This window comes from Carassius auratus, unplaced genomic scaffold (assembly GCF_003368295.1).
Source record: "Carassius auratus strain Wakin unplaced genomic scaffold, ASM336829v1 scaf_tig00020441, whole genome shotgun sequence".
NCBI classification, from domain to species: Eukaryota; Metazoa; Chordata; class Actinopteri; order Cypriniformes; family Cyprinidae; genus Carassius; species Carassius auratus.
In genome coordinates this window covers 2,679-30,254 of record NW_020525029.1, presented here as the reverse complement: position 1 = coordinate 30,254, position 27,576 = coordinate 2,679, and the positions used below count along the sequence as shown (strand labels likewise).

Here is a 27,576-nt window from a genome sequence, read left to right as displayed (position 1 = left end):
GGCATGTCTGCGTTTCTTTCTACAGGTGGCAGGTGGCCTCTGATTCCTGGCTGGGCTTCGTCCCATCAGATCCTGTGCAGTAGCAGAGTTCCAGCACGCAGACACCATGGCAGGTGCCTCGGTCAAAGTAGCCGTCAGGGTCCGTCCCTTCAATTCACGAGAGATCGGAAAAGAGAGCAAGTGTATCATCCAAATGACAGGCAACACTACCAGTGAGTGTTCTTTCAAAACACATATTTTCACTCGCTGTCAATGTTGATTTAAACTCATCTGAGTAAAAGTTGTTTTGTCACTGTGCTGTATGAATAATTTATGACTAATGAAATATTTATTCATGTTCTCTCATCAGCACCACCATGAGAGGAAATATTAGTGCATCTGTAGGCTTGCAGTTTGAAAACATCAAAAGGGTCATACTTAGTTTTCTGTAAAGGTTTTCTTTTAAATTGGTGAGGTCTGCAGCCTGTCACCACCTGACTGTTTGTTGACTTCAAATTTACTGTACATTAGTTCTAATTTTTATTTTTCAGAAGTCAAACTATAAAAATGCTGTGCAATATTGTTGCATTTATCCATCAAGACAAAAATATGAGAGACTTAGAGATGCAAACTGGTTCATCTGATAAATGTTTCTCTCTATTATGCAAGAAAAATAGCAAAATAATTTCATTGTCACAACAACATTTTTATAATACATATATTTTAATAAAAATCATGGGAAAACATGGATGGTAAAAATATTTATCACTGGTAAATGTTCATTTCACATGTCTTTAGCAAAAGACTTGGACATGTTCAGAAACAAGGTCCACTTCATGCCAAGAACTCTGTGGTATTTCAAGGCCCCATTTCTAGAGCAGCTCCAAAAACTGCCCTGTTGTTCTGCCTGCAGCGTGAGTGCATGGGAAAACAGAGTCAGCTGATGCAGAGTGTGAGGTCACACACACTGCACGGCTTTGTGCTGGTGAAAGGATGCAGGAGGTTCATGATCTCATTCCCAGAACCCCAGGGATGGCATGATTCATGCTTCCTTAGACTCATCTGTCCTGAAACATGCCAACATACACGTATAGTGACAGTGCAGAAAATGCTGTTATGATGACTATATTGAGATGATATTTTTGTCTTTTTGAACATGGCTTTTGTGGATAAATAAACTAGGTCTTCATTTAATTTATATAAATAAATTAAATTACAATTACAATTTATAATTAAGTATAATTAATTTGTTTATTTAGAGTATAGCCTGCTAGAGTATGACTGTTTTTTTTTCTTATCTTATGATGAAAAATACAGTAGTACTATAATATTGTGAGATGTTATTTTAATCTAACTAAACTGCTTTCTGTTTTAGTATATTTTAAAATCTAATTTATTCCTGTGGTGGCAAAGCTGAATTTTCAGCAGAGTAATTCAATATCAAATGATCCTTTAAAAATCATTTTCATTTGCTGATTTGATGCCCAAGAAACATTCATTATTATTATCATCAACATTCTATGTTTTTCTTTTAAGTTCAAAAGAACATAATTTACTTTTTAAAAGAAATTGGTTGTACTATTATAAATACCCTCACTGTCATTTTTGTAATCTTCCCTAAACCCCAAGTTTTGAACGGCTATGAATACATAAATAGTGAAGTTCCTTTGACCTCATCATGAGTTTTTTAGTGTCATCTTTTGCCAGACTTCAGATCTGAGTGTGATTGAAATTAAATGAGGAGTCTGGAAGAGTTTTACTTAGTTTGTTGTTTTCTCCATTATATTTATTCTCTTTGTTTTCTAGCAATTATGAACCCGAAACTGCCAAAGGAGAGCAAGAGCTTCAACTTTGACTATTCCTATTGGTCACACACAACGGTGAGTTTCTTCATATTAACTGCCAAATCTGCCTCTTACACAACTCCCTGCTGCTATTTTTAATTATAAATGTTACTGAGACATTTATGGTTATTAACTTTTTTTACTTTGTGCATTTCTGTCTTCAACAGCCAGAAGATGTGAATTATGCATGCCAAAAGCAGGTTTATAAAGACATAGGGGAGGAAATGCTTCTGCATGCTTTCGAGGGATATAACGTCTGCATCTTTGCCTATGGACAAACTGGGGCCGGAAAGTCATATACCATGATGGGCAAGCAAGAGAAAGACCAAGAGGGCATCATCCCACTGGTAGTACACTATTATACCATCTGTAATTGACATTATCGCTGTCTTTGATATTGTAGCAAATACTGAAGCTTAGATGCTGCAGGGTTTAAACTAACACATTCGTAATGCTGAATCTATCTGTGACAGCTGTGTGAGGACCTGTTTACCAAGATCAGTGACAATAATGACAACAGCATGTCATACTCGGTTGAGGTAAGAGCAGCACCTGCATCATAAATTGCATTTTTACCATAGAATCATTATAGCATGATAAAATGTTGTTGTTTTTTCAGGTCAGTTACATGGAGATCTACTGTGAGCGTGTGCGGGACCTTCTGAACCCAAAGAACAAAGGGAATCTGCGTGTGCGAGAGCATCCTCTGATGGGACCGTATGTGGAGGACCTATCAAAACTGGCCGTTACTTCCTACAGTGACATACAGGACCTGATGGACTCTGGAAACAAAGCAAGGTGACACAAATTTGAGTATAGATCACACTACCATTTTAAATGTTTGGGGTTGTTAAGATTTTTTAAAAGTTTAGAATGTCTCTTATGCTTTTCTATGCTACATATATTTTATTCAACTAAGAATTACAATGGTGTTTATAGAATTCCTTGATGTGTAGAAAGTTCAAAAGAACAGCATTTATTTGAAACAGAAATCTTTTGTAACATTATAAACATTATAAACTTTTTTACTTTTAATAAATTTAATGTGTCCTTACCGAGCGGCAACCTTGTGCACTCTTTCGTGAAGCCAATAAGGAAGTGACAAAAACTGCAATTCATCGACTGACCGCTTGAGGCTGGCTGCAAAAGGGAGTCAGTCCCATAGACTTCCCCATGTTAAAATGCCCAGCTTTACAGCAGAAATAAACATGTTTACAGCCTGGTTCAAAAAATTATTTTGGTCTATATTGCTAATTTTGCCCTTCATGACAACTGTGAGGGGGGTGATTTTTTTTTAAACTCATCCTTTTAAATTATATTAAGACTTAAAGTTCTGCATAATTAAGGGCGTGGCCACTTGAGTGACAGGTGGATTGCCGCTGCTGACAATGCCGTCGCGCTAGGTGGGTGTGGCTTCAGCAATCAGCTCCCGCCTTTTTGCCCATTTTCGATTATCCGGGAGAGTCGCCTGGTGACGCGCTGCCAAGATGGCGATGGCCCGCTCTGCACACTTTGAGCTTCAAAACCGCTATTGAGGAGTCTATGAGTGACGTCACGGACACTAGGTCCATATTTTTTTACAGTCTATGGTCCTTACAAAAAAAAGGTTTGAATTTCTAAAAAAAAAAAAAAAAATACTGACCCCACACTTTTGCACAACAGTGTATATATCTCTGCACATCATTTTGAGCGAATGAAAATTGTGGGAAAATTGTATTCATCTAAAATGAAGCATAAATTCTTACTTTTTGGATAAGATAATCTATGTATGTAAATGAAATTCAATTATTCACCACTGCATTGCTTTTCTGTTATCAGGACTGTGGCGGCCACCAACATGAATGAGACCAGCAGCCGCTCCCATGCTGTGTTCAACATCATCTTCACACAGAAACGACATGATAGTGAAACAGAAAACACGTCTGAAAAGGTACTGCATCCTCTCCTTCAGCCTTTCTCACCAGGTCTTCACATATTATGGCAAAGTTAATGTGACTGCCTCTTCAGAAATAGACTAGAATGCAAAAGTAGGTGATACTCTGCATTTCAAGCATCACTGATGGATGTTGGCAGTTTGAGGCTGAAGTAGAGTGCTTCACCGTTCTTAGACAAAACATTTCCATTTGCAAACAGGTCAGCAAAATCAGCTTGGTAGACTTGGCAGGGAGTGAGAGGGCTGATTCTACTGGAGCTAAAGGCACTAGACTCAAGGTGGGTCACTTTGAGTTCAACATCTTCAGTTTTCATTTGTCTTTTCGGATGAATGCATCTTATAAATGTGCCTGCTTTGACGTTTTTCTAGGAGGGAGCCAATATCAACAAATCTTTGACAACACTAGGCAAAGTTATCTCGGGTCTGGCTGAGATGGTAAGACTCCCGTTAGTTTACAAATAAAAGTTCTTAAAGGAGAAGTCCAAAAATGGTAAACATTAAACAAATATTGTTGTTTTGTAGGACTGTGCACCAAACAAGGTAAGGATCAGTTTAATTTGTCTTTAATTATCAAGCATTTATAGCTTTGACAATTGACGCATTCTCCTTACAGAACAAGAAGAAGAAGAAAGTGGAGAGCTTTATTCCATACAGAGATTCAGTTCTGACATGGCTGCTGAGAGAAAACCTCGGTATGAGGCTTTATGGACCATGCACATACAGTACTTTCTTAAAAATTATAACTGCTCTCCAGCACATAACGAAATGCATATTGCAGCCAATGTGGTCAGTTTACCTGTGGTATGGTCTCAAAACGTTAAAAAGATTCCTGAAGGTTACAATGTTTTTCATTTATCAGGAGGAAACTCACGCACTGCTATGGTAGCAGCTCTAAGCCCTGCTGACATTAACTATGATGAGACCCTCAGCACGCTCAGGTAAGAACCACCTATTGCCATGAAGGCATTACTGTATTTTAGACTAATAACCTAGAAACGTGTAACATTAAAAACTGTTTTTGTTTGGTAATGGCTATGCATTAGCTATGAAGAATTGATCTATGTTTTTAGATGTTATTAGCCTCAACAGGTAATGTTCTGTATGCTGAAAGTTTTGGCACATTCTGAAACCGTTTTGGATAGTTAGTAGCAATATCACTGTCACAGGTATGCCGACCGAGCCAAGCAGATCCGCTGCAACGCCGTCATCAATGAAGACCCCAACAACCGCCTGGTGCGTGAGCTGAAGGACGAGGTGGCACGTCTGAAGGACCTGCTCTATGCTCAGGGTCTTGGAGACATCATTGAGAGTGAGTCACCTGATACACTTCAAACTGAGCATCTACAATGTTTCACTCTACTTAAAATGACAGATTTCCTCTTAGATTCAAATGCTGCCAGGCGATATTATGAGTAAAGCAGCTCTAGGAATGTGTCTGAAAGATTTGTCTTCTCTCCCTGTTTTTCTCAGCATATCGGGCACAGGCTCCTGGGATATCTGCTCTCAAATGTGTGTATTTTGGCACCCTAAAGGCTTCACAGCTTATGATAAACCAGGGGTCGGCAACTTTTTTATTTTTTCTTAACATGAAATGTAGTTTTTTATTTACAGTATATTACAAAACCTAAAAATTCAAAAGCAGTGCCAAAGTGTGTCACCCATGCAGCACTGTGAACAAGACTGTAACTCACAGGACACACATTTATTTGGGTGTCTCACTATTGCACTATTGCATTTGCAGTTTTTAGTTTGCTCTGCGCTGTCTGATACATAATTATTTATTTTTTTATTTTTCAATGCACTTGTTCACGCCACATGCCAACATTTACTCTCCAGAGCATATTTTTTTACTCTTATTTGCTTGATGAGTGTTCATTTTTGCAATCTAACCTCAACATTTTATAATAAATAGTTTAAGTATATTACAATCATATAACAATCATACAGTAAATCCTCTGTCCTTTTTATATGTGTGCCAGTATTGACCCTTTCTAATGCTGCCGACCCCTGCGATGGCCAAAGCAGGAATCTCTGGACCACCAAAGTCCATGCTGTGCAGTTTCAACTAATCAGTTTAAATAAAACGAGTTAATCTGACGGGGAACACAATTATTGGACACCGCTGCTCTGATGGTCCAAAGGCACTCTAGAGGTTTTGCTTGGGATTTGCCTCTACGTGACGCGCAGGCATGTGGTCATCTATGCGGTCTGTGTAGTCACAGATCAGTATTACATTGAGTGTTCAGTTCATCTCCATGCTCATTATCTCAAGCATGGTTCAATGAATTTGAGGCATGATGGAAAAATACATTAATGATAATTTTTGATGTTCTGATTTACTTGGAAAATCAAACACACTACAGTGTCTGAAGTCCTCAAATTGATGTCCTCTACCCTGCGCCCCTGCAGCTTTATAACCTTTTTGATTCGCTTTTCAACTTTATGTTTGACACTTTCTACTCTTCCTCCTTCCCCTTCTTTTCTGTTTCCATGGTTTTCCTTTTCTCTCTTACCACAACTTTATCCTTTGACTCTCCAACCTGTTCCCACGTGTTGCCCAGACTTGTCCAGTTACAAGACTAATCTCAATAGCATCCAGGCTGTCAATCAAAGGGGTGATCTCTCCACAGTGACCAATGCCATGACAGGGATGAGTCCCTCGCCCTCCCTCTCTGCCCTGTCCAGCCGAGCTGGCTCCATCAGCAGCCTGCATGACCGGATCATGTTCAGCCCAGGTAGCGAGGAAGCCATTGAGAGGCTGAAGGTGAGAGAGAAGCTGTTGGGATGCCTGGATAGATGGTGTGATAAATGAATAAGGCCCAGTGCTGATTGTCTTAATGTCTGACCTCTTTTCCAACTAGGAAACTGAGAAGATAATCGCAGAACTCAATGAAACTTGGGAAGAGAAGCTTCGTCGCACCGAGGCAATTCGAATGGAAAGGTTGGAGACCTCTGAGAGGGATTTTATCTTGAAATGTGTCTAGATTCAAGTTCTGTATTCCATGTGTAAAAAAAATAAATAAATACAAATCTCCTTGTTTCATCAGGGAGGCACTTTTGGCTGAAATGGGTGTGGCGATGAGGGAAGATGGAGGAACCGTTGGAGTCTTTTCACCAAAGAAGGTTAGAAGATCATATTGTGCTTTCTAAAAGGAAGCTAGCCTCGTCTTATGCTTCAATCAGCACTTCCTTATGATTTGACTTTCAGACATCTCACCTGGTCAACCTCAATGAAGATCCACTGATGTCTGAATGCTTGTTGTACTACATTAAAGATGGAATCACAAAGTAAGAATGTTGTTTATTTACACCCAGTATTTTCAGTCATGGTCATGGACCACTGGGGGTCCACAAAGACATTGCAGGGTGTGTGTTAGTTAACATGAATTAACAATGAACACTACTTTGCATTAAAGACTACAGCATTTATTAATGCTGATCTCAACATTTTCTAATAGATTTAAGATCAAAAGTTGTATCTGTTAACATTAGTCATGCACTGTGACCTTATTGTAAAGTGTTATACAAATAAAAAAATAAACATTTCTAACTACATGACTAACCATTAAAGGTGCTGTAGGGAACTTTTGTAAAAAAATATTTTTTACATATTTATTAAACCTGTCATTATGTCCTGACAGTAGAATATGAGACAGATAATCTGTGAAAAAAATCAAGCTCCTCTGGCTCCTCCCAGTGGTCCTATTGCCATTTGCAGAAACTCCATCACTCCCGGGAAAAAACAACCAATCAGAGCTGCGGTCCGTAACTTTGTTTGTGTTCAAAATGTAGAAAAAATGTATATAATAAGTGAGTACACCATGAATCCATTTTCCAAACCGTGTTTTTGGCTTCTCCTGAATCACTAGGGTGCACCTATAATAAGTGTTTATATTCAGACTTTTAGATTGCTTCGGGTGTACCGTGGCGGAGTAACCCAGTACCTTTGTGATTCTTCATAGACATAAACAGAGAGAAGTAGTTCCGGCTATGATGTTCTTCCGCAAGACGCCAGCAGTTCTGTTTATTAACCACTAGAGCGTCAAAAGTTCCCTACTGCAGCTTTAACTAATGATCTAACTCATGTTAAAAATAACTAATGAACAGAAACCTTTAACTAATGTTAAAAATAATACACAAAAAGTGTTGGCCAAAAAAAAAACAGTACATTTTTGTTAAAATTTTCCTATTTTTTCCCTTTTATTCTGACATATGGCCTCCATGTTTTCCTGCAGGGTCGGCCGGGAGGATGCCAGCAGTCGCCAGGATATTGTCTTGAGCGGCCACTTCATTGAAGACGAACACTGTATCTTTACAAGTAGCACAAATGCCTCAGGAGAGGGTACGGTGGTCCTGGAGCCCTGTGAGGGAGCAGAGACTTACGTTAATGGGAAGAGAGTGACAGAGCCCACTGTTCTCAGATCAGGTAACTGCTTCAGTTTCTAGGCACAAACATGGCCAGTCTATTGAACAACTTTCTTTTTTTTTGGTCTCTGTAAGATGTTTTGACCCTGTCTTTTATCTATCTATCTTAGGTAACCGTATCATTATGGGCAAGAGCCACGTGTTCCGCTTCAATGACCCTGAGCAAGCACGGCAAGAGAGGGAGAGAACCCCATGTGCAGACACACCTGTGGAGCCAGTGGACTGGGCCTTTGCCCAGAGAGAACTACTGGAAAAACAAGGCATTGATATGAAACAAGAGATGGAGCAAAGGTACATATATCGCATATCAAATCTAGATAGGTGGAGCTGGAGGAGGTGGAGGGTTTCAGCTCTGATAACATGCTCCATGACCACCTACAGTGAACCCCGAACCAGACTAAATGTTAAATGTTGACCAAGATAGAGTTTCGTGACTGATCTAGATATTTAAACCACTCTGAGAATCAGATCAGCTGGCTAAAACCACCAAATCAACCAGCTTATAATTAGTATCAGCTCCAATATCTAGTTTTTGTGGCTTTACTCTGAGGCCCACATCATTTACAGGTTACAGGAGCTAGAAGACCAGTACCGCAAGGAGAGAGAAGAAGCAAGCAACCTTCTGGAACAACAGAGACTAGTAAGTCATTTTAGACTATTAAGAGCTTAATTTGTCCTTAAGAGGGAGAAACTGGAAGAATCTGTCAATAAAATTCAAATTTAACATAGATTTTTCATTTAGGACTATGAGAGTAAGCTGGAAGCTCTTCAGAGGCAGGTCAACTCAAGATATTACCCAGAAACTACAGAGGAAGAGGAGGAACCTGAAGAGGAAGGTGGGTAATACAGTTTAAACCACATAGGTACTGTATGATCTGAGCCATATCATGTGCATAATCAAATTAGCATATGATTTCATGTTCTGAAAACGTGTTGTAAGTGCTTAGTTGTTTCTGAGACATCTCATGGTTCATATTTTGGTCCTGTAGTGCCGTGGACAAAGCGAGAGACAGAACTGGCCCTCTGGGGTTTCCGGAAATGGCGATTCTATCAGTTCACCTCTCTCAGAGACTTGCTCTGGGGAAATGCAATTTTCCTCAAGGAGGCTAATGCCATTAGTGTGGAGCTAAAGAAAAAGGTACACTGAAATGATTTTAGGTCAGCTTAATGAAAAAAAAAAGTTCATTTAGGTATAAATGGATACAAATCTAATAATTGTTCCCTTTTTACTTTGCAGGTTCAATTTCAGTTTGTACTACTAACGGACACACTGTACTCCCCACTGCCCCCTGACCTCTTGCCCCCTAGCATAGCCAAAGATAGGGAGAAAAGGCAGTTCCCACGCACCATTGTGGCAGTAGAGGTTCAGGACCAGAAAAATGGTGCCACACACTACTGGACACTGGACAAACTCAGGTACAGTGAGATTAAACATACACAATATGCACAAAATGCCCACAAGAGGAGTCTAGCCCTTAAGTTATGCATGACTCAGCTATTTTCAAAATGGTGTTACTTTTCCGATAAAACGCTTATTTTTTACACCAGAAATGATGTAACATAAGAAATGCTGCATCAGTGTCATATGAATGTCTGTCTCATATGTTGCATTGGGAAGTCTGATCAATATTAGTGAATTGTTAGGTCAGACAGATAATGTAAATAAATGATTCACCAACCAATTCAACCCAACATAATTTTGCCGTTTAAATTATATACTAAAAAGAGATTGTCCTATTAAAAATCATGGTTACATGCATTTTGTTTGTAGTTACTGTAGTAGTGTCTAATTAATGTTTTAACTGAGTAGCTTGGCTATAGTTGAACTATTTTAAATTATGATGAATATGTAGCTTGTTTACACCTTCAACACTAATTAAAAAAATGTAAAGGGGATTCATTCAGATACTATAAAATGAACAAGTATTTTCTACACTATCAATGCTTATGCCCTTGAATAATGGCCAAATAGACTTAAATTGATGTCACAGTCATGACTATTTGGTATTTGGTACATTATTATTCTAAAGAGACAAAAATTTGGATGCACTATGTGTAGAATTAATCATAATGAATTTTAGCCGCCTTTTCCTTTTTGGTTTATGTTTAAAAAGTGAGCATATAAATGGAACATCACAGAGTATGCTTTGCTTATGCATCACTGTTGTCCCAGCAGACAAAGACTGGATCTGATGAGAGAAATGTATGACCGAGCAGCAGAGGTGCCCAGTAATGCAGTCGAGGACTGTGAACATATGATGTCCGGCGGTGACCCCTTCTATGACCGCTTTCCATGGTTCCGTCTGGTTGGTCGGTGAGTAACTGATCAGTCAAATTTGTATGCTTTAAAGTGCTGAGTGGATGCCGGTATTCCCACTGTACATGACTGGAAACAGCGTGTGCGTGTGTGGTGTTGTACTAACCCAGTTCCCGTGTTTTCGGGTGCACCAGCACTTCCATTCTCAACACGTGCATGAGCAAGCGCATGAGTGACCTTACCCTCTCCCCCACCCTCTCCGACCCCGACTCTGACATAACCGAGCTCGCTGATGAGCGGCATCATGGGAAAGTCAAGGTGGAGGAGGAGGAGTTGGATGACCCGGATGATGAGATCTTTATGGAGGACCCTGGCTCAGAGCTTGGGAGAGAGGAGGATGGTGTGGGGGAGGACTCCCCATGTGTCAGCGATGGCAAGGACCCCTTTTACGACCGCTGGCCTCTGTTCAGTTTAGTGGGAAGGTTGGTGAGGTTTCAGGAGCATGCTGTCAGAGGAAACTAGCTCTTTCACACTGAGTCACAGACAACAGGGTCTGTTACTAGAACTTCCTAACTGAACACAAAATAAATGAACATAACAGACGGGGAGAGAAAATATATTGTAAAGATAAAGATAATTTTGCTCAGTTCCTCAATGTATTTTAATGTTTTCAGGTAAAACAGGTAAAAATGGAATTCTTGCTAAACAAACATTAATGCCATATTTTTTCTTCTGGTGTTCTACATTATAAAGTCATTTTCACGGATTTTCCTGGCATTTATTATTATTAATTAGTATAAGAATTATTTGGATCTTAGTTTTTTTATATATACTTTTTTATGCTATTCTATTATGTCAATGTAAATACAGTTAAATAAAATATAATAAATGTAGTACATTTATAATAATAATAAAAAAAAAAATAATAATAAATTATTTTAATTTAAACAATACATTTTGAAGCTGTTCTGTTATGTCAACACAAATATAATAAAATACATTTAAAAACATTAATAATGATAACAACTTCAAATTTAATAAACAAACAAGCAAACAAACAAATAAATAAAAATGTTGATGCCTTATGCCAATGTAAACATAATAAAGTATAAAACAATATATAGTTTATGTATTAATAACAACAACAACAACAACAACCCACATTTCGATTTTAATTATAAATGCGTATATGAATAAAGAATGATGGTATTATAATGTCAATGTAAATATAATAAATAAAATATATTTTAAAAAATATATTTCTTTATGGTCTGTCATACAAGATTTGACTTTGAACGTGTGAAAATCTTCACCTGATCTGAAGGCAGTTTTAATGTCTCTTTCTGCATGTTTCACATGTGTTTTAATTCTAAGACAACGAAGCGTTTACCTTCTTTCTTATGGATTGATAATCTTATACTGTTGCATACAGTGTTGAAATGGACCATTTCAGTGGTATCTGAGGTTTTCAGTGACTGAATAAGAGGAAGCTGAACAAAATGAATAGTAATGTCAAGATTGTGAAACACAGTAAACCACTGGTGACAGATTCCTAATTGATGTTCATTTATACAGTACATAAGGCGGCTTTAGGCATTTGGAGGCATTTTAACATGTGGCTCTACAGGACAAATTAATAGTGTTGTGAATGCCAGTCATGTCAATTCTGCCATTTTGAAAGATGCAGCACTGTATGGCAACATAATACATTTTTGTCTGCTCTTTTCTGAAGTTAAATTAGCATCCTCTACAGAATTCTGTTGTTTTCTGTGATTGGTATAAATCAGTGGATTTTTTTGTCTGAAAAGCTGCAGCGCTCAAGATGAAAGAGCTGGTTTCGACTACAGCAGTCTCAATCAGGCATGCCAGAGCTAAAATTTGTATCACAGTTTTGGATTGGCACCCACACTCTCACTTTCCTGCGCACATGCAAGATGCAAGATTTGTGACGTGTGTTGACTTTAATTTCTCTTTGATGGAGGTTAAATTCATGTATGTTTATTGTCTTTCAGTTTTTTGCTTTCCAGTTTGCATCTGGCCCAACAAGCCAAATTTTAAGTTTATTTTCTCACTAAACATTTTGTTTATCTGAGCATGCTATATTTGCGCCTCACCAATCTTGTCGAAAGCTCCTCCCCTCTGGCCATACCTGCTGCCACTCTTAAAGTCTGCCTGTCAAGCTTCATCCAGCAACAAATTGGGATCAAGAGGGCAGTTTTGAATTGAATGAATGAATTTGTACAAATCTGTCACCAAACTTAACTGCATTCAATGTCTTGTTTAGTTCAGGGATTTCATACACACATAATTGTGACATGGAATTATAATTAAACCGTCAATCAGTTACTGAAACTTCAATTAAAAGATTTACAGACAGATTTATGACAGTGCATTTCCCTATCTTCAGCTATGTTTAAGACTTGACAATTAGAGCAGTTAGTCAAAAGTTATAGTGTAAAGTAACTTGTGGTGCAGTTTTCCTCTATGCATGCTCTCGAAACACTTTCACCAACCCCCACAGAGACCAAAACCTTTGCTATCACCGCTTTCTGTATCATTTTATGAAAATGGAACCTCTGATAGAGTATTCACAGATGAACCACAGACTTTTTGGCTTTCGTTGGAGTAGCTTCTTGTTTCGTTGCTTGTTTTGTGTATAATGTTGTGTTGTCTAGTGGCAGTGTGGCTGAGTTGATCTTCACTGGCATTTTTTCAATTTAAACTTTCCATTCATGTTAACACTCTTTCTTCTTTTTTCACCCCATCAACTGTCTACAATCCCTCTTCTTTCTTTGGCTCTCCTCCTTTTCCCCACATCCCTCCTTCTCCCATAGGGCATTTGTGTATCTGAGTAATCTGCTGTACCCTGTGCCATTAGTGCACCGTGTGGCCATTGTGAGTGAGAAAGGCGAGGTCAAGGGGTTCCTCCGTGTGGCAGTACAAGCCATATCAGGTAAGTTTATCTTCATGATGCTTTCACAAACCTATTTTGAGCAGATTCCAATTAGAAATTTAACTTAAGTATCATTTTACTTTTTTAAAAATAACAGTATAGGTGTACCACATGGCTCAGTATTCAGACCGATTATGTTTTCATATTTCATTGTTAAATTATTATAATAATTTTTTTAGGAATTAAATATGTACATTATGTACGTATATATGTACAGGTGCATCTCAATAAATTAGAATGTAATGTAAAAGGACATTTATTTCAGTAATTCAAATTGTGAAACTTGTGTAATAAATTTATTCAGTGCAGACAGACTGAAATAGTTTAAGTCTTTGATTTATTTAATTGTGATGATTTTGTCTCACATTTACAAAAACCCACCAATTCACCAATTCTCAAGTAATTAGAATATGGTGAAATGCCAATTAGCTAATCAGCTCAAAACACCTGCAAAAGTTTCCTGAGCCTTCAAAATGGTCTCTCAGTTTTGATCATTGGGAAGACTGCTGAACTGACAGTTGTCCAGAAGACAATCATTGACTCCCTTCACAAGGAGGGAAAGACACAAACATTCATTGCCAAAGAAGCTGGCTGTTCACAGAGTGCTGTATCCAAGCATGTTAACATAAAGTTACAAGAAGGAAAAAGTTTGGAAGAAAAAGATGCACAACTAAATGAGAGATCCGCAGCCTTATGAGGATAGTCAAGCAAAATCGATTCAAGAATTGGAGTGAACTTCACAATTAATGGACTGAGGCTGAGGTCAAGGCACACAGATGTGTTTCACAATTTGAGTTGATTTACTGAAATAAATTATCTTTTCCACAACATTCTAATTTATTGAGATGCACCTCTATGTATGTATGTATGTATTTATTTATTTCTTTCCTCTGAACATATTTAAAATTGTTTTGTGTATGCACGCATAAATAGGATTAAATATTAAGTTGTTGCTATAATCTTTATTTTCTTGTCACAGCTGATGAAGAGGCTCCTGATTATGGCTCAGGTGTGAGACAATCAGGAACTGCCAAGATCTCATTTGAGGATCAACAGTTTGAAAAGGTTGGTTGTGTTACTCATTTAATGTAAATGATTCTGTTTTCTCTTGGCAAATTCATTCTAACAGTTATTATCTCTGAAGTGGAGTTTGGCTTTGGATTTTTAGTTATTAAATTGCTTTCATAGAAGTTCACAGAATAATTGTTTTTCTCTTTGCTTAGTTCCACACAGAATCATGCACCGGTGGGATGTCTCACACAAATACATCTCAAGAGGAGCTGCGCATCGTAGAAGGAGAAGGACAAAACTCAGAGATGGGCCTCAGTGCTGATGAGGTCAACAACAACACCTGTGAAGGTAAAATGTTTTTTTTTTTTTTTAACATTACTCTTGGACTCATTTATTTATTTTTAAGTGATTTTATGACGAATGTGTGTTTAATAAAAACAAAAACTCCTTGATCACGGGAAGAAGGAGTTGGGAACCTCTGGCGTAAAAACACTGGCTCTGATTGGCTACCATGAAACATATGACTCTGCCTTAGCCAATCATAATTGCTTATCTCGTTATTAACCCACCTCCTCACTCGCTGTGTGAGCCAGGGGTGCGTTCGGATTACATAGTTTATTAAATCAATGCATAGTAACGCACCGCATTTAACGTCCAGTAAGGTTAACGGCGTTATAACGACGGGAAAAGTAATTAGTTAGATTACCCCGTTACTGAAAAAATGACGTCGTTACCTAACGCCGTTCTTTTAAACATCGTTATTCCAAACACTGCTCTCGGCCCTGCCCCACTCATCACAGTATACATGCCAGAACATAAAATAATATGCCCAATAATCATACTGTGATATTTTTACTGTTAAAGTAGAGTCAGACAGTATTTGTATTCTAATCTTAACTGTTTTCTCATGAATTGCTGCATGTAGTCTCCCCTGATGATCCTAGCAGTCCTCTGAAGGATGGTCTGGAATGTTCTCTTGATGTGACTCAGGAAAAATCTCTCCAGCACTTGAATATCGGCAGCAACTTCACCTTCAGGGTCACAGTGCTTCAGGCCTCCAGCATCTCTGCTGAGTATGCAGATATCTTCTGCCAGTTCAAGTGAGTAGATGTATCACATCCATAGATTTATCAGGATTTTTCAAAAAACAAACTGTGCTGTACATCTGACAGACTTTAGGGTTTGAAAGGCAAATACTTTTGCACTTTACTTACACATTTCAGACACAGTTGTTTAGACAAAAAAAAAAAAATGCTGCCAATTTTTTTTGAAAGTTGACACTCAAAAACAATGCACCCCCTCAGTCTGAATGATGCTTCTGCAAACACTCATCCAGCATGCTCATAAGACATCTGATGCAATGTCATCTCAGCTGTCCTGTGTCTTTTTCCAGCTTTATTCACAGGCATGACGAGGCATTTTCCACTGAGCCATTAAAGAATACAGGCCGAGGGCCTCCACTGGGATTCTACCATGTACAAAATGTAATCAAAATGTGTCATTTATTAATGAAGTAATTCAACCAATGTTGAGATGTTAGAAATAAATCAAACATAAACAATTTGTGTGGTTTGCTACTATTGCAGATAACTGTGGAAGTCACCAAGTCTTTTGTGGAATACATCAAGAGTCAGCCAATCGTGTTTGAGGTGTTCGGCCACTACCAGAAACAGCCTTTCCTTCCTCTCTGCAAGGACTTAATCAGGTGAGCAACTTTAGATTTTTATTATCATAATACATTTTAGTCACCTAAAATGTCAAATAAAATGTTCCCTCCCTCCCTATAGTTCCTTACGTCCAACAAGAAGGCAGTTCCCTAGAGTTATGCCTTTATCAAAGCCAGGTAGGGTGATGTTTTGTCTTATTTCTTGACCAGTACATACAGTACTTGTGGTCTGTCTGTGTCTGAACTCTATCTCTGTCTCTCCCCAGTGCCTGCCACTAAACTAAACACGCTGACACGCTCCACTGCTGGCCCCTGTCATTGCAAATATGACCTTATGGCATTCTTTGAGATCTGTGAGCTGGAGGCCAACGGAGAGTGAGTATCTGATAAACACATTGTGGTTTATCGGTTATTCATTTAAGCCTATATGCATGGCAGGTTATTCATATATAATGTAACCCTTGTATCTGTTTGTGTACTTTTTTAGCTACATCCCAGCTGTTGTTGATCACAGGGGTGCAATGCCCTGCCATGGTACATTCCTGTTGCACCAGGTAAACATGAATCCATCTTTCTGTCCCTACCAACCCCTTTAATGGTAGTACGGATGATAAGAGATGGTATTTCATTTACACTTCTTTTTAAAAGTTTAGAAAATTATAAATATCTTTACAGTCACTTTTTATTACTTTAATATTTCCTTGCTGAATAAAAGTATTTGTTTCTGTGAAAAAAGATTTTACAGACCCCAAGTTTTGAACATATTTTTAGATTGAGATAAAAATGGGGGATTTTTCATATTTTCTGCAGGGCATCCAAAGGAGAATTACAGTGACTATTGCCCATGAAACCGGCAATGAAATAGAGTGGAAGGAGGTTAAAGAGCTCGTCATAGGTTAGAAAATGCTGTGCTATTTTTCTCTTTTAAAAAAATGTTATCCATGACATTAAGCGCTACTGGCATAGAGGACAAACGGAGATGTTATGGTGAACGTTCAGGCAGAGTTACAGATGACACAGCATTTCTTTTGTTCTTTTTTAAGGGCGTATCCGTAACACACCCGAAGCAGATGAGACTATCATCGACCCTAACATCCTATCCCTCAACATCCTGTCTTCAAGCTACATACGACCATCTTATGATGACAGGTACACCACTGATCCTTCCTCCAGTACCTCTCAATAACACAATACCTTTACAAACTGTTTTTGCTATTTGAAATATGACTATTGTGTCATAATAAAATAGCAATGTTAGCAATAACAAAGTGTTTACATGAATTCTATTTATTCAAATGATTTGTATTATGCATATAAGGTCAATTAATTCATGTATATTAATCAGTTACTCTAAATATGTCACATCCACACAAGGAGAGGAGAAGACGGGTAAGTACTTTCGTGAAGCTTTATTAACATGGGATTTCAACAGAGCTGGTAAGTGTGGTCACAGACGGTGAATCTTCAAGCACTGATCAATAGGTGAGTTCAAGTACAAAGCTAGGCCTGACAACAAAGAGTCACTTCCCTTAATCGCTGTATCTGAATCTCCACAGAGTCACAATACGGTCCACAAGAAGCAGGCAGAAGATCCACAAAGAGCGTCCATGTAATCTTGATTCCAGCCGGTGAGTGAATGAGTGAGGTGAGTATTTAAAGGTGTGGTGATTGCTGGTGCAGGTGCAGGTAATCAGTATTCAGGTGACGGTTCACGTGAGCGGTGCATGGGAGATTGAGTGGATGGTGACTGGCAATGGTGACTGGGGCTAAGGGAACGAGCTGAGGGTGTGACACTACCCCCCGCCCCACGGGTGACTCCAGGCATCCTAGAGCGGCGACGGGGACGACCACGACCTCTGGGAGCCGGGCGGTCCGGGTGTTGTCGGTGGAAATCTTCGAGGAGAGCCGGATCCAGGATGTCATTGCGTGGTATCCACGACCTCTCCTCGGGACCGAACCCCTCCCAATCTATGAGGTATTCCAGGTGGCCGTTCCGCCGCCGGGAGTCGAGGATCTCTTGGACCTGGTAGATGTTGTCTCCGAGGATTTCGGGTTGGTCTGGAGGGGGAGGCGGTTCTGGTTCTGTGGAGGAAGGAGAAACTGGATCAGTGTGACGTTTTAGCAGTGAGACGTGAAACGTGGGTGAGATCCGGTAGTGTGGTGGTAGGTCCAGGCGGTAGGTGACGGGATTTATCTGAGAATGGATGGTGAACGGCCCTATGTAGCGGGGACTCAGCTTTCTGCAGGGCAGTCGGAGGCGGATATCCCGAGTGGAGAGCCAAACCTTGTCTCCAGGTAGATAGACGGGATTAGGCGATCTGCGTCGGTTAGCGGTCTCTGTATGCCTCCGAACTGCCCGCTGGAGATGGACGTGAGCTGAGTCCCACACCCTCTCGCTCTCCTGGAACCAGTGATCTACCGCGGGCACTTCAGAGACTTCTCCTGACCAGGGAAACAGCGGTGGTTGATAGCCTAAAACACATTGAAAAGGGGTTAAGCCTGTAGTGGTTTGGCGAAGGGAGTTTTGGGCATACTCAGCCCACGGCAGATACTGGCTCCAGGTATCCTGGTGTTGGGAGCAGTAAGTACGGAGGTACCGTGAGATCTCTTGAATCTTCCGCTCGGTCTGGCCGTTGGTCTGAGGGTGATATCCAGAAGATAAACTGACGGATGTTCCGAGGAGTTGGAAGAACGCTCGCCAGACCCTGGAGATAAACTGAGGTCCTCTGTCCGAGACAATGTCCTCTGGAGTGCCATAATTCCGGAACACGTTGGTGAAGAGGGCTTCGGCGGTCTCGAACGCTGTGGGAAGACCCTTTAATGGGATTAGTTTGCAGAATTTAGAAAAACGATCAACAACAACTAGAATGGTAGTGTACCCCCTTGAGGGGGGAAGGTCAGTGGCGAAATCCACCCCTAGATGGGTCCAGGGTCGGCGAGGAATGGGTAGTGGTTGTAATTTACCCACGGGAAGTTGACGAGGTGTGGTGGTAACGGCGCAGACCGAGCATCCGAGGATGTACCGGGTAACGTCACGAACCATGTTAGGCCACCAGTACTTCTGCTGGATGAGCGAGAGGGTTCGCCTGCTGCCAGGGTGTCCTGAGCCAGGTGACGTGTGCGTACTTTCCAGTAGGGGGAGTCGCTGGTTGGTGGGCACGTACATTAGACCCGTGGGTACCTCCGGAGGTGCAGGCTCCTCGAGGGTGGCGGCTCGAATTTCCTCGTCGATCTGCCAGAGGATAGGCGCGAGGAAAACGGAGGGTGGTAGAATTGAATCAGGCTTGTTGGTGTCTGGATCTGGTGAGTACATACGGGACAGAGCATCTGCTTTAGTGTTCTTGTGACCGGGTTGATACGTGATCTGGAAATTAAAGCGAGCAAAGAAGAGTGACCACCGAGCCTGACGAGCATTGAGTCTTTTGGCATTCTGCAGATATTGGAGATTTTTGTGGTCGGTGACAACAGTGAATGGGAACTGAGCTCCCTCTAGCCAGTGCCGCCACTCCTCAAGGGCAAGTTTAATGGCCAACAACTCACGGTCTCCGATTCCATAATTGCATTCGGCAGGAGAGAGTTTTTTAGAGAAGTACGCACACGGATGGAGTGAGCAAGGTTCACCAGACCTTTGAGACAACACGGCTCCAATGCCGTGATTGGCCGCATCAACCTCTACGACGAACGGCTTGGACGGGTCAGGATGTCGAAGAATGGGTGCCGAGGTGAAGAGGTGTTTAAGATGGCTGAAGGCCTCTCGAGCTTGGGGTGTCCAGCGCAGCCGGCGTTGACCTCCTTTTAGAAGGGATGTTAGAGGGGCCGAGTGCAGGCTGTAGTTCTTGATAAAGCGCCGATAGAAATTGGCAAAGCCAAGGAAACGCTGGAGTTCTTTCACCGTTGTGGGCTCCGCCCAGTTGGCCACAGCATTTACCTTGGCTGACTCCATCTGAACTCCCTCCGCAGAGATCACGTATCCGAGGAAGGAGACGGTAGTGCAGTGGAACTCACACTTCTCAGCTTTTAGGTAGAGGTGGTGGTCTCGGAGTCGTTGTAAGACGTGGTGGACATGAGTTTGGTGTTCTTCTATGTTCCGGGAGTAGATCAGGATATCGTCTATGTAGACAATGACGAATTGGTGGAGATAATCACGGAATATTTCGTTCATGAAACTCTGGAAGATGGATGGACTGTTAGCAAGCCCATAGGGCATGACCTGATATTCGTAGTGCCCGGCAGGGGTGATGAAAGCAGTCTTCCACTCGTCTCCCTCTCGGATACGGATCAGATTGTAGGCACTGCGGAGGTCGAGTTTGGTGAACACCTTGGCTTCACGCAGTTCCTCCAGAGCCGCCGGAACGAGTGGTAATGGGTAGGCGAACTTGACGGTGGCGTCATTTAGCACTCGATAGTCGATGCATGGTCGAAGTCCGCCATCTTTTTTGGGGACGAAGAAGAAACTGGACGCAGCTGGAGATGTGGACGGTCTGATGAACCCCTGATCGAGAGCCTCCTGGATGTATTCCTTCATCGCCACCTGCTCAGGACGGGAGAGTGGATATATTTTCCCATGTGGTAGCTTGGCACCTGGCAGCAGGTCGATACAACAGTCCCAGGGCCGATGTGGTGGTAAGCGGGTGGCTTGTTCCTTGCTGAACACATCGGAGTAGGAGGAGTAAAGGGCAGGTCTTCCTATGGAGGTGGAGTGCAATTGAAGGTGCGGTGGCTCGGACTGTGAACTCTGGATAGGTGAACGGTGAATGTGACTCTGGCATCTCGGATCCCATGCCTGGATCTCCCCTGTGCTCCAGTTGATTTGTGGGTTATGTTGGGCCAGCCACGGCCTACCCAGGACGACGTCAACGGTAGCGCGAGGAAGTACGAGGAGGGCCAGTTGTTCCCGGTGTCCGTGGGGCAGAACGAGTTCCAGCTCGTGTGTCCTTCTAGTTATTTTGCCTCCCCCTAACGGTGATCCTTGGATGGTAGTGATACGGTAGGTGGTCTCATTCTGGGTGATGGGTATACGGTGCTTGGTTACGAAGTGAGATGAGATGAAGTTGCTTGCGGCTCCGGAATCCACCAGGACATGGATGGAAAGATTACGTGAGTTAATTGTTATCTGGGCTTTGATATGGGGTATGTGAGATACAGATGGGGTAATGGAAACTGTACTCACCATTGGGCGAGGCGGACGGACTGGGCAGGCGTGGATCAGGTGAGTGGCCTCGCCACAGTATAAACACAGCCGCAGCTGGATGCGGCGTCTCCGTTCAGAGGCATCTAGGCGGTAGGAGTCGGTGATCATGGGCTCCTCCTGGTTTCGTTGAGGCGAGGGCGTTCTGGCTGATGGAGAGATGGTATATGAAGCCGGGGAGGCACAAGCCGAGAGGTGCTGAGCAACATTTATAGTTTTTCTGATGAATGTCTCGAGATTGACATTATCGTCGTAAATGACCATTTGCTTTCTGATCTGGGGCTTTAAACCTTTACGGTATGCAGCTAGCAGGGCAGTTTGGTTCCAACCACTGGTGGCGGCTAATGTCCGGAAACGGAGAGTGTAGTCGTGAACTTCCGTGGCTCCCTGGCGGAGATTTAAGAGTTCATCATGGGTTGAAAGAGGAGTTAGAGCCATCCCGAACACTTCCTGGAGGTGGGTGGTGAAGGCATCGAATGAGGATAGAACCGGACTCTGGGAGTTCCAAAGAGCCTCCGCCCATTGTAGCGCTCGTCCGGTGAGGAGAGAGATCACAAAGGCGACTTTGGTGGCCTCATTGGGGAATTTACTGGTATTCGCGTTGACGAACAGTGAGCACTGCAGTATAAACCCACTGCAGCCACTCGGTTCACCCGCATAGCACGCGGGACGTGCAAGGGGCGTGCTGTTGGTGGTGGTAGCACTAGTTTCGGTGGGTGGTGAAACTGACTGTAATACTTGGCGGAGAGCAGTCACCATTTCGGTGAACGGGTCCGAAGCCGCTCCCTGAGCAGCAGCGTTAACATCCATGGAGATATGAAGTTCTGTTTTCCGGGGCTGGAATCCTGTCACATCCACACAAGGAGAGGAGAAGACGGGTAAGTACTTTCGTGAAGCTTTATTAACATGGGATTTCAACAGAGCTGGTAAGTGTGGTCACAGACGGTGAATCTTCAAGCACTGATCAATAGGTGAGTTCAAGTACAAAGCTAGGCCTGACAACAAAGAGTCACTTCCCTTAATCGCTGTATCTGAATCTCCACAGAGTCACAATACGGTCCACAAGAAGCAGGCAGAAGATCCACAAAGAGCGTCCATGTAATCTTGATTCCAGCCGGTGAGTGAATGAGTGAGGTGAGTATTTAAAGGTGTGGTGATTGCTGGTGCAGGTGCAGGTAATCAGTATTCAGGTGACGGTTCACGTGAGCGGTGCATGGGAGATTGAGTGGATGGTGACTGGCAATGGTGACTGGGGCTAAGGGAACGAGCTGAGGGTGTGACAAAATATGTGTGCTAACAACACTAAACATTTACATAGATGTATTTAAATGTTATTTTATTCTTAATATTCTAATAAATAAAATGTTAACAATATTTTAATACACTAACATGTTAATTTCTTTATTGTGTGCTGTCAGAGTGTCATTGGGAATTGACCATAGGTATGTTTTTTCCTTAAGCATACAGAATTTTCTATTTATTTATTGTAACCCACCTTATGTTTTCAAACTTGTACAAATGAAGAAAAAATATAAGCAATGATATATTTCTCAAAGCAGTTTGCAACTTTTTAGGACATTTTACCGCTTTGAGGCAGCATGGGACAGCTCCATGCACAACTCCCTCCTGCTGAACCGTGTCACTCCATATGGAGAGAAAATTTACATCACTCTTTCTGCCTATCTTGAGGTGAGAAGGACCCTTTCAAACTAAATTGATCAGATTATGGCATTTAATCAATGTGGGAGATATTGGAATTAGTCAAATGAAGTATCAACACAAGTAAGAGTAAATTCAGGTTACACAGTCAGAAGTCTAGCTCTGAATTTGATTATGGGATGTTCAACTGATGTTGTTGTTGTAATGTTTAGATGGAGAACTGCACTCAACCCACTGTCATCACCAAGGACTTTTGCATGGTGTTCTACTCCAGAGATGCTAAACTTCCTGCGTCTCGCTCCATTCGAAACCTTTTCAGCACTGGTGCCTTCAGGCCCTCTGAGAGGTGAGGAAAGTTTGCTGGCCTCTTTTTGCAGTCAAGTAAATTGATTTTGAGTCAACCAATGCACCATTTCCAAGCTCTAATGCTCAGAATTTGACATCCAAAACTGTTTTTCATTTGGATTATCATCCTAATAGTGACGTTAAATGGTTAATTGGTCTTTTGTGTCTCAGTAACCGTGTGACTGGAGTGTATGAATTAAGCCTCTGCCATTTGGCTGACATTGGAAGTCCTGGTAAGTTATGTACAAATTAAAATGTTCAAATTATCAAATTTATATCACATGAATATGACGATTTAACCTAGTTGTTTGATTTATTTTGTTGTTCTGCTGTGATGGTGCAGGTATGCAAAGGAGGCGCAGACGGGTGCTGGACACCTCAGTGGCGTATGTGCGCGGAGAGGAGAACCTTGCGGGTTGGAGGCCCCGCAGCGACAGCCTTATCCTGGACCACCAGTGGGAGCTGGAGAAACTTAGCCTCCTACAAGAGGTAAATATGGTCCATCTGAATGATTAAGGGCTATTAATTTTGGCTTTTTGTTTTCATTTGAGTAAATGACTGTGAGGTCTGTGTTTGCTTACAGGTAGAGAAGACCAGGCATTACCTGCTGCTGAGAGAGAAGCTGGAAGCATCTCTACTTCTGGGACAGGACTCTTTCTGTGGCAAAGACCTGATGGATTCACCAAAGGCCTCCAGCCCCGCGATCAACCCAGTAGTCAGTCTGTGTCTGGACAGTCCCACCGAGAGGCAGAGGGACCTGGCTGCCAAGGTGAATGTCTGCCTCTTTATAGTCACATAACATGACACTGATAGGCTATTCCCAGCAAGTCCAGTTTGACTAAATCAAACAAAAGTGTGTGTGTGTGTGTGTGTGTGTGTGTGTGTGTGTGTGTATAATGTTATGTTCAAAACAAAATTTCAATTGTATAATGTATATACATATTATTTTTTCTTACAAGTCTTATTTTTCACACAGTTGCTTCTCAGGTAGTTATAATGAATTTTTCATATTGTACCACAAGGCTCAGTATTCAGACCAATTATGTTTTCTTATTTATTTACTTAAACTCCATTCAAAACAAAACATTCAGATACCTCAAATAATTGTTTGCCGTACAACAATAAATAAATAAGACTGGCATTTCAATAGAAAAAAATAACAAAATCATTGCAATATCTTAATTCAGATTCTGTGTAACGTTAATAGACACACTTAGTTTTTCTAATAACATTGTTCATGTCCAAATGTTAGAATATGTTCATGTTAAAATTTGGTCCTGGTGAGATTAAGCCATACGTTTTTATTACTCTTAACTGTTCTTTTACTATATTGAAAACCACTACTCTTAAATGCTTAAACTCTTAATGTCGTTGCTTTATGTATTTTATTCCTTTTTCCTCCATTCTTTTTCTCTTTTCAGTGTGTGCGACTGCTCATGCACACCTTCAACAGGCAGTACAGCCAGGTGAGCAGCAGTCTCAGTGAGAGCAAGGTGAGCCTTTACAGTGTCCATCCAGACCTTGCCTCATTCTCTCCCTCATGCAGACCAGATATCTCTCTCTTTCGCTATCTCTTTTTCTTCTTAGGTCTCATTTAACATGTCTTTTTCCTTTAACCATTACAAAAAATAATCGTCATTTCACTTTCACTCTCATTCACTCATTTAGAGTAGAGCAGCATGAGTAGTGTAATAGATGCTTTAAGGGTAAGCATGGCATTGTCTGGAATATGATGAACGAGACACTTTTAATTTGTTTCCAGCTTTATCACCAGGTGGTGATCTTTTTTGTTTGTTTGGTTTTTTTTTTTAGCTATCAGAGATGTCAGCATCACTTTTAGGAGAAAGTTCTTCTTCCCATCTGAGCACTTTGACACCCTCCTCCACCTGCCCATCACTTGTGGACGGACACTATTGCAGTCCAGAGCTCAGGTTTGTGTATTTTCAACATAAAGTCCAGAAGTCTCTGCTGATCTGATCACAGTATGGCTAATACTAGTTCTCTGAGAAACAGCCTACACAGTCTCAGAACACCTCAAATACTTTACAACTAACATGACTTTCTTGTTCTGTGTGATTTTTCAGAGGCGCTGAAACAAACTCTGGTGCTTCTAGCCCTGATCTCGACCCCTTCAGCCCTATAGAGAGAAAACCCAGGAGCTGCACCTTCATCCCAAACATCCAGGAGATTCGCGTCAGGTAGCACCCCAAACAGTCTGTCTCGAAAAATTTACCTCCTTAACTCAATTTTAACATATAAATTAGCCTACACTGTGCAGGCAGGCAATAAAAAACTCCAGCTTATTGGTGTATTTTATTTAATTGTGTTGACAAATGTGTGAAATGATGTACACTTACATGAGAGTCATTGTTTTTACATGAGATCACATGACAAATACTGCTTCCTTTAACCTTTTCACATTTCCTGGTTTATTAGAAGCGGAAATAATCATAGTTGTAATGAATGAAAGCTACAACAAATATAATTCTTGCATGCCCTTTTGCTCCAAAGCTAAAGAAGAAATCCACAATAGCATTTCTATGATTTTACCAAAGAGGAAAAAAAATATTGAAACAGTGATGTTGGTCAGAAGAGAGAAAGACATCAAATTTGCCATTGCTACCTTAGCTGTTGTATTTGTCGTATTTTTCAGTATTTTGATGTCAAAGTCATATAACACAAAGTATAGTATACTATATGTACATGTATAAAAATGAAAATAAATTTACAATGTTTATAATGTGTGAAATATTGGACACTTTCGGTTGTAAAAATTATTTAAGTGACATGCATGGAAATATTTGTACAATTTAACTGATAACTGAAACACTTTACTTTTGTATAACATTGCATCCACATCACTAGGTGTCAGTATAACATTCAAGGCCACTGTTGAAAAACTCCTATCCTTAAAACTTTAAACATCCTAATGTATCATGTTACTGATTGCCCTGTAAATAATATAGTATATGTGTAATCTATTTTTCCTGACTACAGCCCTATTGTGTCAAAGAAAGGCTGTCTACACTTTCTCGAGCCACACACCAGTGGCTGGGTGAAGCGTTACATTGTGGTGCGGCGGCCATATGTCTACCTGTACCGCAGTGAGAGAGACTGCGTGGAGAGAGCCATCATCAACCTGTCCTCTGCTCAAGTGGAGTACAGCGAAGATCAGCAGGTCATGCTGAGGGTGAGGCCATTTATTTATACCTCACAGAATGACATTATACCCATGATTACTGAGTAAAGAGTTCTGCTAGCCATAGCTGTCTACTGATTTTGTTAACCCATGTGATGTTTGGTTCCCAGGCTCCAAACACTTTTGCAGTGCGCACTGAACACCGCAACATTCTCCTCCAAGCAGCCAATGACAAAGAGATGCACGACTGGCTGTACGCATTCAACCCACTGCTGGCAGGAACTATCAGGTATTCACTATTCATTCAACAGTGGACTTACTTTAGGTCTTGAGAACCACTGCTGTAATGGTCAAGATCAGTGATATCGCTACATTTCTCCTAATCTCTCTCTACCCACAGGTCTAAGCTTTCCAGACGAAAATCAAGACAGCTGAGGATGAGAAAGTGTTTTTCTCTGGCTGAAACCATAAACTGAAAGCTAGCAGGACGTTATGATGTAATTAGGTCATGTGATCATAAGTGCCCTATCCCCATGTCATCACAGCTGCCTCTTGCCTGCCCTTCCCAGCATTCCCCTCTCAGTCTGTCCATGCCGAACATAGACTGTGGGCTTGGCTTCACAGAGTATGTGTGTTTATGTGTGTGTGTGTCAGACCATATTAAATGTAAATTTACAACATGAAATATATTCAGAACCTCCCCTTAACATACCTTAAAGCTAGAATGGCAAAACAGCATCTTAAACACGGCCCTACTCTTAGTTCATTTGTGAATGCGACTCGGCGCTCCGTTTGTGTATGTTCCTTCTGCAGAGTAGATGTCAAGTGCTTTTACCTGGGTTCAGTAGCAGCCTCTTGGTTTGGATTAATTCTGCCATGATCATTGTGATTTTTTGACGGGATGCAGGTCACCTTTCATGCAGTGGATGACAGAAGGTTTGCCGATAGATTTTAGACTAAAAAAGAGGTAAATGTCCATTATTTAATCAAAAATCAGCACTGGAAAAGTAACAAAGTGTCCTAGCATACAGGTTTATTTTGTTTTTAATTTTCAGCTGTAATGTCATTTTTACATTACGTCTTTGTTTACTTATTTATTAAGTAAGTCTTTGTTTTATAAACATAATTTATTAAGAGTGGTGCTACAAAAATAATAATTTTTATTTACTAGGTTCAT

At 41.0% G+C, this 27,576-nt stretch overlaps 1 protein-coding gene across 4 annotated transcripts; it reads left to right on the top strand.

Annotated features, from left to right (window-relative positions):
- Positions 1 to 27,197, top strand: LOC113076411 (kinesin-like protein KIF1A). 4 transcript variants are annotated; one of them, XM_026249061.1, is made up of 47 exons: positions 1 to 212; positions 1,786 to 1,859; positions 1,991 to 2,170; positions 2,297 to 2,362; positions 2,443 to 2,621; positions 3,642 to 3,753; positions 3,957 to 4,034; positions 4,126 to 4,191; positions 4,279 to 4,296; positions 4,370 to 4,448; positions 4,616 to 4,694; positions 4,923 to 5,065; positions 5,227 to 5,265; positions 6,318 to 6,520; positions 6,618 to 6,697; positions 6,804 to 6,879; positions 6,965 to 7,044; positions 7,992 to 8,182; positions 8,292 to 8,472; positions 8,749 to 8,821; positions 8,924 to 9,017; positions 9,171 to 9,319; positions 9,419 to 9,597; positions 10,358 to 10,495; positions 10,609 to 10,920; positions 13,273 to 13,391; positions 14,371 to 14,456; positions 14,615 to 14,750; positions 15,328 to 15,502; positions 15,796 to 15,886; positions 15,989 to 16,107; positions 16,190 to 16,245; positions 16,335 to 16,443; positions 16,556 to 16,622; positions 16,879 to 16,963; positions 17,112 to 17,217; positions 22,831 to 22,945; positions 23,128 to 23,261; positions 23,432 to 23,493; positions 23,604 to 23,749; positions 23,844 to 24,029; positions 24,682 to 24,753; positions 25,073 to 25,191; positions 25,345 to 25,458; positions 26,258 to 26,450; positions 26,570 to 26,688; positions 26,800 to 27,197. In XM_026249061.1, exons 1-47 carry the CDS (start codon positions 107 to 109, stop codon positions 26,873 to 26,875), a joined length of 5,460 nt encoding a protein of 1,819 aa, XP_026104846.1. In that variant the 5' UTR covers positions 1 to 106; the 3' UTR covers positions 26,876 to 27,197. The 4 variants fall into 4 exon arrangements, with proteins under 4 accessions (XP_026104846.1, XP_026104844.1, XP_026104843.1 ...); XM_026249059.1 differs by lacking the exons at positions 5,227 to 5,265; positions 10,609 to 10,920 and adding an exon at positions 22,675 to 22,698 and having other exon boundaries at positions 2 to 212; positions 6,387 to 6,520; XM_026249058.1 differs by lacking the exons at positions 5,227 to 5,265; positions 10,609 to 10,920 and adding an exon at positions 22,675 to 22,698 and having other exon boundaries at positions 2 to 212.
- Positions 27,198 to 27,576: the final 379 nt, after the last annotated feature.